The sequence below is a fragment of the Colobus angolensis genome, unplaced genomic scaffold (genome assembly GCF_000951035.1).
Source record: "Colobus angolensis palliatus isolate OR3802 unplaced genomic scaffold, Cang.pa_1.0 Scaffold136, whole genome shotgun sequence".
In the NCBI taxonomy this organism is placed as follows: domain Eukaryota; kingdom Metazoa; phylum Chordata; class Mammalia; order Primates; family Cercopithecidae; genus Colobus; species Colobus angolensis.
In genome coordinates, this window is record NW_012114444.1 from 2,403,724 (window position 1) to 2,412,269 (window position 8,546).

The following is an 8,546-nucleotide window of genomic DNA, read 5'->3' on the forward strand; positions in this document are numbered from 1 at the left end:
GTGTGTGAGTGAGTGTGTGGGATGTGTGTGTGTGGAATGACTGTTGAATGTGTGTGAGTGCGAGTGTGGGTGTGTGAGTGAGTGTGTATGGAAAGGCGTGCAGGCAGCAAGTGACAGTGATTCGTGCCCAGACCCAGGGGAAGGGGGGTCTGCCTGTAGCGCAATTCTCGACCCCTGCCCTGGCTCAGTGCTTTGTGGAGGGAGGGACTGTTTCTCCCACCCTGACCTGTCCCTTGCAGGGCAGAAGGGGACACTGTCAGTTTCCTCCTAACACCTCTCTCACAGCTCGCACCAAACACCGTCAGACACAGCCACAGACCCGCAGACGCATGTGCGCACACACATAGTCCAGAGAGACACGCACAGACATACCCGGATGCACACAGACTGACAGGCACACAGACCCACGCATGCACACGCATGCATCCCTTGCCTGCTTCTTGGGAGCCCCCATCTTTCCTCACCCAGGACACAGGGGTGCGCCCACATTCACTGGATCCCAGCCCCAGCACTGATCAAATCTGGGTTAGTTTTTCCAGCAGGCACCAGTTCCCCAGGAGCTGCCCTGGATCTGGAGGACTCCAGGGAGTCAATAGAGAGGGCCGCCCCCATCTCCATCCTCGTCCTCGTAGGGCCCGGACTCCTCCTCCAGGACTAGGCTCCCTGGGCCCACCTGCACCGCTCAGCCCCTCCACCGGGCGCCTCTTTCCGACCTTCTGCAGGGGAAGAGGGCCCAGGGCTCCAGGAGGGGCCAGGGCTCTGTGTTTGCCCTAGGGGTGACAGCATACACTACCTGAAACAACGGTCAGCAGCTCTGGGAACAGCACAGGCAATGGGAAGACCTGGAGTAACCCTGAAGGCTTCTGGGAGGAGGCACCCATGGGGGCAAGTGCCAGGTGGGGCGGAGCCTGAGGGGCGTGTGTCTGGGGAGGGGCATGGAGGTACAGGAGGCGGGGACAGAGGGAGGAGGAGGGGCCACCTCCCCACCAGGCTTCAGGTTCCGGGGTAAAGCCGGAGTCTCAGCCTTACACCGAGAGTGGATCCAGGCAGCAGCTGGATGGGGGCCGGCCTGCCCAGTACTCACCCCGGGCCTCCAGTGTGCCCGCCCTGTGGCCATCCTTGCTTCCTCCCCAGACAGACTCCCCACCCAGGCGGGAGGCAGGGGGTGGACAGAGATGGGGCTAGTCCTCCAGCAGCCCTGGGCAGTGTGTGCTGGCCACATGCCCCACGTTCTTGTCTGTTGCCCTCCACGAGACCCACCAGGCACCCGCCTGTGTTGACCTCAGCTGCTGGAGGGGAGGGCCCCCCCGGCCCGTGTGTGGAGCAGCCGGGAGCACATGGCCCCTGGCCGGCCTGCCCAGCCTTGCGCCCTGGCTAGGGGTCTGCAGGATGGACCAGGGTCACCAAGCCTGGTCCCCACTGCTGGGACGTAGGCTGAGGGGGTGGGCAAGGTGTTCAGGGCAGACACTGGCAGGGTTTCAGGGCACCCTGGCATGGGAAGCAGGAGGAGCTGGATGCCAACCAGTTTGAGGTTCCAGACATCCCCCTCCCCCAGGGCCTGTCCCTACTTCTGGCCTGGCCCAGCGGCCCCCTGGCTTGATGCTTACCACTGTTCAGGGCCTGATTCACCCCAGGCCCTGGCAGGGATGGGGGCTCATGGCCTGGGTTTGGCTCGGAGACCCCCAGGCAGTGCTGCTCTGCTGGATCACAGTCACAGGAGGTCCCACCAAACGCTCTTAGGGATGGCGCGAGGGCTCCCGGGCTGTGGCTGGGCCCCCACAGCTGGACTTGGGTTTGGGGCCAGGTCCCAGAGGCCCTGGAGCCCTCTCGGCCCTTCGGAGGGTTCTAGAAAAGCACAGTGGAGACCGTTCTGCTTTCTGTCTTCTTTTCTGTTTTCTCTATCACGTCTTCATTCTTAGCCCACGGAGGGAGGCTGCACAGATGCAATCTGTTCCATTCATTCAGCAAATACTTCTCAGCCAGCCCTGGGAGGCGCACACTGCGCGCCAGCAACAGTCTAGTTCCCAAGGAGGGACTTTCTGGGGAGGCAGGAGCTCCTTTCCTCAGGCAAAGATTTTTCATTCCTCCAGTTTCTCCGGCAGCCTCGGCACTCACCGGGCTATTGACCCTCGAATCAGACCTGGGGCCTCAAGACCTCCTGCAGGCACCACCTCCTCCAGGGAGCCCTCCTAGGATCACCCCTTCTCTCGTGCTTGATGTCTCCACCAGGCACCATCCTTAGGAGGGAAGAGTGCTGGGTCAGGCTCCATTCAGTTCTTCACTCTCCCTGCCCCAACCTCTGCCCTCGGACCCAGGCCCCTGGGCTCAGCAGGAAGAGCTGAGGTGTGATTGGAGCTTGGTTTTCTGGGGGCCGTTATCCTGGCCTGTGGTGTGGGTGTGACCTTGCCTCTTTCTTTATTTTTTGTAGAGACGGGGTCTCTCTATGTTGCCCAGGCTGGTCTTGGGCTCCTGGCCTCAAGCGATCCTCCTGCCTTGGCCTCCCGAAGTGTACAGGCATGAGCCTCCACGCCCAGCCTGCGAACCTGTCCCTTTAGCTGGCTGTATCAGCCCTGGGTGAGCAGGGAGCAGACCCCGAGGGGCCTGCAGGCTTCCTTCCTACAGATGGACCACGGGTGGCTCTACAGCCATCCTGCCTGGGCCCCTTGAGATCTGTCAAGCTGCCATCACCCATCACTGCCCCTCTGCCTGTTCTCTCAGCCTCACTTCTCACAGGAGCCAGGCAGCAAGAGACACAGATGCCCTGAGAGAAGGTCATCTCTGCAGTCACACTTTCCCCACCACCCCCACCACGGCCAGGCTCTCTGTGCCCAGGCCCCCTGTCCCAGCAGGATGGCGCTTGGACCCCTGAGGCATTGCTAGGGGATTAAGCAGGGGCTCCTCGCAGGGACCCCAAGGCAGCTGCAGGAATGACCACCACTACTCCCCCTCCACTTCTCATGCATCCTCAGCCAGGGTTTGACTCCTCTGTTGTGAGCTCAGGCATCACGATTGCCTGAGTCAGGCCAATGCCAGGCCAAAGTGGCTGATCCTGGGGTTCTGTTAGCTGAAAGGCAGCCTCCTTTCCTGCCTGGGGATGGAGGAGGGGACAGGGGAGTCACTTGGAGCTGCAGGGAGAGACCTCAGGAAGATACTCCCTGCCTGAGGTTGAAGCGCACACAGGATAAGACGAGATGGAGGGAGCAGCTGTACTTGAGCCAGGATGCAGCTGTGCCTGAAACTCACTGCCCTGGACTTTGTGGGCACAGGAAACAGCGCATGCTCCTTGTCCTGAGGCCCTTTGGAGTTGGGCTCTGTCACTTTCAACCAAACTATAGCAACTAATACCTGGCTCTCCCGTCCTCTCTGTCCTTCCCACCGCCGAAGCCTTGGGCCCAATTCTATCTGGTCTGCAAAGGCAGGTAAACCAGACTCAACTTTTTATTCCAAGTCGGTGGCCTCAGACGCCATTCTTGTCACACCCAGGCCCTGAGCTCGTCAGGATGCACCCGGAGCTGGCTCAGAATGTCACGGGGGAAAAAAAGGCATGGAACAAAAAAAGAAAAATTTACATTCCCAAATTCAAATGAGCTCCTGCAGACAGAGAGAAAGCAAATATGGGTTCCTTGGAAGAGGCGGCACAGCGCTGGCCCCAGAGCCCCGCAGGTGCCTTGGCTGTAACCAGCAGGACAATTGTCCTGCACTGGCCCTGGCGGCCCTGCGCCTCACCCCCATATTACTCACCAGCAGCTGTGTCCCCATGCAGCAGAGACAGAGCACTACAGGGACAGCACCTGGGCACACCACCAGCTCCAAAGAGAAAGGTCTTTTCTGGGCACCAGAGATGCTGGTGGCAGAGCTGCTCTCCCGATGGCACAGGGTGATGGGACAGCATCCTGCTGTCCACTGCTGTGACACCAGCATGGCCACCAGCCCAGAGCTCCTCTCCTCCCAGCCCCTGACTGCCCATTTGACCAGTCTCATCTCTTGAACATCCATCCACTTGGCAGCTCAACCTTGACACCCTCAACAGGGCACCTCTTCGTCCCCCAAACCTCTCCCTCTGGTTCATTGTCAGCACCGCCTTTGAGGCGTTTGAGCTCAAATCATGGAGTTGGGCTGGGCCCCTCACCTCCTCTGCCCTCTCATGCCAACCTCACATGCCAACCCATATCAGAATCTGCCCAGGTCTGCCTACACCCCACCACCACCGCCACCATTGCCTCCCCTCTGGTCTCTCTGCCCTCATCCACCTACAGACCACTCTCCAATGCAGTCAGGGGATCCCGTAAAAGTGTTCCCCAGACCCTCCTAGAGCACCTGTCCAAGAAAACACCAGCATCCTTGCAGCAGCTCAAGGCGCTACAAGACCTGCCCCTGGAATGCACTTCCCGTGCCCCTGCCTGAGCTCCAGCCGCATGAGCTTCCTCTTTGTCCCTGGAACACGAACGTGGTCCACCCCTTGCCCTTCACTCCTGCTGTTCCTCTTCCTGGAACTCTGCTCCCTCCAATATCCACCTCCCTCTCTTCCCACTTTGCTCATGTGTCTCCTCAGTGGAAGCTCCCTGACCACCCTTTCAAAATTGGAACCTGGGCTGTGTCAAGGTGGGTCCTCCAGGAAGCAGATGCTGAGACAGCACGGGAGGTAGAGGGATGTGTGGGGGTGAGGCCTGTGAAGGATCGGGGGTCAGGGCACAGGGGCAGCTGAGCTGGGGCCCCACCTGGCATGCATTCCCTCCCTCCTGCACTCTCCCACCTCGGCTGTGGCCACTGCAGGTCTTGGAGGCTCACCCTCCTTCCCTGCACCCTGGCCACTGGACTTTCTCAGGCTGGGGTGGCCGCACTTGTCCATGCACAGAAACGATCGGGCCAGGGGGTGCCATGGCGCCCAAGAGGGCCCTGAGTCTCACACTCAGCCCCTCCCACCCCTCCTCTTCTGAAAACAGTAGCCCCACCTCCTCCTGCTGATCAGGGCCACTCACCCTGATCAGCAGGAGGTGGCTCCTTGCCTTGTCTGCTGGAGCTCAGGAGCTCAAAGTGCCTGGGAGCCATCCACAGCTGTATCCCCAGTGAGCAGGTCCATCTCCAGTGAGCCATCCCCAGTGTGTCCCCAGCGTCCCTCAGAGATGAGACGCTTGAGCCCTGCAGAGCCCAGAGTTTGGAAAGCACGGATTCCCCTGATGGATGCCAGGCGGGGCCCCTCCTGCTCCTTCCCTGGTCCTGAAGGTCTATAGTCCTCTTGTTGGTAGACGTGGCGCCATGGAAAGGTCTCTGGTCTGTCACCCTTGTCTGCAGGGCAGTGCCAGCCTCAAAGGTGAGTGCCCCAGGCTGGTGTGCCTCCGGAGGCTGCTTCTGGGTGGTGTGGCAGGCCAGACCCTGGTGGGCCCATGGCCAGGGGGCCATGCCGGCTCCGACTTCATGGGAAGAGGATCCCCGGGCCAGATGCCACACTGTAGGAGTCTCTGCCTGTGGATCTGGAGTCCATAGGCCCCTGGATTACAGTGTAGGCTCAACAGGCAAGAGAGGCCGACTGACACCCAGAGCAGGTCTGTGGCCCGTGAGGGCTGGGGAAGAGGACCCATGGAGCCAGCTCGCCAGCAGCTATTGCTGTCCTCAGAGAATGTCCCCTACTTGGGGCTGGGTGTTGAACACTTGTTGGTGGTCAGACATTCAGAGGCAGCAGCAGCAGATGGGCCTTGGGAGGTGGGGGTCGGTGGCTTTCAGTGGCCTCCAGGGTGGCCACTGCACTCAGTGGGGCCTCACTGCACTCACTCACCTTGACCATCCCAGTTCGAGGGTGGCCAGTGACAGTGGCTTGCTAATGTCGTGTCTTCGGGGCGGCTGGCCTCTGGTGGGTGTTTGCTTGTGATACGAAACCAACAAGCTAGGCCCACAGTCACTTGGCCATCCACATGGCTCTGACCCAGAGCTCCTGTCTCCATCTCTAGTCCTTTTTCTCCCCTGCCCGGACCAGCCTGCCGGGACATTGGCCTCTGCCCGTGAATCCAGGGATGGTCTCGCCTGGCCACTTTCTTTTTTCATCACAAGGTACACAACATGGCCACTCCCTGGGACAGAGCCTCCCGGGGCTAGACAGGCTACACAGGGACCAGCCCCATGCACTCTGCATTGTCGTGGCCGCATCAGGCTCCAGCCCTGAGGACACTGGCCTCCTGTTTGGGCAAGGACATGGGCCTCTCGCATGGCTGCTGGTCACCCTGGTGCGCTTGCTGACCTCAGGTTGGGCTGGACATGTGGCCATGGAGGGGGTGGGCCTGTGTGACCTCGGGCAGGGGGCTCACCAGCGCTGCAGGGTGGCAAGTCCTGCCCAACTTTATGGCCTTGCAGGGGCTGGTGAGGTCAGGTACCAAGCACTCCCACGGAGTCTGGTCGATAGGGGGCGTTCACGGCCGCCAGCCCCGGTCACTCGGGGCCAAGCCAGGCCCTCTCCTCTCCAGGCAGCCTCCATTTACAGCAGCTCAGCGAAGTTTGGTAACTCACCCGGGGTCACACAGCTGGGTACCCACTGCCAGGAGTTGAACCCCGGGGCCTCCTTCTGACTTCCTGCGAGGGTGACCTGAGGTGACCCACAGGCATGTGATGGAGATGTGTCACCACTGTGGGGATGGGCTGCAGAAATGGGTCCCCTGGCCGATGCCATGCTGTGTGGGAGTCCCCGCCTGTGGGTCCAGATTCCATGGCCCCTGGGTCTAGGTGCAGGCTCCGCGGGGGTTTCAGAACAGCTGGGGGCAGGTGTGGGCTGAGCTGTCCCCCTGAGGCTGTGTGGCAGACAAAACACCATGAAAGCCCCTTCTGTCTGGGTGGTCTGGCCCAGGCCGGCACTGCCCAGGCTCTCCAGGGCTAGTCAGTTCACAGGGAAGCCTGGGCAGCTGTGGATGACAGGGGAGGAGGGGTGGGGAGGGAGAATGACTGGGCCAGCCTCCAGACCCCTTCATCCTTGGTTGTTTGGGGCTCCAATTTATATTCCCCACTCCAAGATGGGGACACTGAGGCTTCAGCCAGTGAAGGAGAGAGCCAGGCCCCCTCTTAACCCCCACCCAATGCCATCTCCTGCAGCCTCAGTGGGTACTTGTGGAGGAGAAGGGCTTGGGGAGGAGTTCACTCAACAAGAAGTTGCTGGTTTGGGTGGGGACAGTGAGTCAACGGCCGCAGCAGGGCTGGGTGGCAACTCTGGTGGCCCCACAGCCCCTTGCTGCCCAGTTCCATGAACTTCCCCTTGAAAACTTTTCCCTTGAAAACAGCCCCTCCTCACTGGGTGAGTTAGGGTGGGGTGCAGGGAACCTGGGGGAGCCAGTATGAGGAGTAGGGTTTGCAGGTGGAGTGGGATGAGTACAATCGGGTAGTCAGAGAGGGAAGCCGAACCCCTCCCGTCAGAGCAGACTCCTAGAAGCCATGGAATAGTGGGCTGGCTGGGGCCACTGGTCTGGGGGTTCCTCTCTGCAGTCAGCCCTGAGGTGGCAACAAAGGAATCCCAGCCCCTCTCTCCCCAAAGTTTGTGAAGCGCCACTTGGGGTGAGGGGAAGGGGTAGGTCCCCACAGGATGGGGAAGCTGCTATAAGTAGGGGAGTGACGGTGCATGTCAGTGCCTGGGGTCCCCCCTGCAGCCCCTCCCCCAGACACGCACACTCTGCCCTCTTTGAGGCACCAGGGATGCCTTCGGCTGGCAACAGAGCAGAGTTGCTGCTTCCCTCTCCTGGGGCGCAGCTCCCTCCCTGCCTGCTGTCTGATGTGTGTCTCACTGTTGGTGGGTCCCCAGCCTGGCTCTGGTGGCTGCTTCCCTGGCCTGTGGGTGTCTGTGTATCTGAGTGTGGGCATGTCTGTCTGTCTGCCCTGAGTGTTTCAGGCGGAATCTATCCTTGACCCGGTGTATCTGAGCGCATGTGTCTGGTAGTGGGGGCGCTCCCTCCTGCCACCTCTCCTCTCCTCCCCCATCCCTTCCCACAGGCGCTGACACAGCCACCACCTGCGCCCTGAGCACAGTGACCTCGTCTGTCCGCTGCAGTGGCGACTGCCCCGCTGTCCATGGGGGTCCGTGGCTGGGCTCCAAGCGGCTTGCTGCTCCCTCCTCAGCCTGAAGCCGCCGGAACCCGGGCTAGACGCGCTCCCCTCCGGCTGGGTCCACCCGGCGCCTCATCTTCCCTTATGTAACTCCACATCTGCCTGAGCCTTGCAGGTCACTCTGGACCCTGCACTGGGCCCTGTCCACAGGGAGGCTGGCACCCAGGGTCCGTGCAAACGGGAGGTGGAGGGGACCCCTAGTCTGGGCACCGGCTTTCCAAGACCCCTTCCTCCCCATCCCTTCTCCTCCAGACGTTCCTTCCCCAGGAGACCCACATTCCCAAAACATGCACCGAGGAAATGCCCCACAGGGCAAGTTCCCCGGAGCGCGGGTGCAGGCGTTTCCCCCACCCCCACCCCGGGTCCCCACAGGCGCCAGGGCTCCCCATGATGACCGGGTAGGGGTCCCCAGGGCCGAGGGCACGGGAAAGGCCGAGCAACCCAGACCCCGGCTCCGAGTGCGCGGGCTG

The 8,546-nt window shown here is 61.3% G+C and overlaps 1 protein-coding gene across 1 annotated transcript in view; it reads left to right on the forward strand.

The window, feature by feature from the left end:
• The window catches only part of HRH3 (histamine receptor H3), a 23,167-nt gene that overhangs the window by 9,462 nt on the left and 5,159 nt on the right, over nucleotides 1–8,546 (forward strand). Inside the window, exons 6-8 of the mRNA XM_011934550.1 lie at nucleotides 7,075–7,273; nucleotides 7,963–8,046; nucleotides 8,344–8,474. Coding sequence (XP_011789940.1) covers nucleotides 7,075–7,273; nucleotides 7,963–8,046; nucleotides 8,344–8,474 — 414 coding nt within the window. The remainder of the gene's footprint in view (nucleotides 1–7,074; nucleotides 7,274–7,962; nucleotides 8,047–8,343; nucleotides 8,475–8,546) is intronic.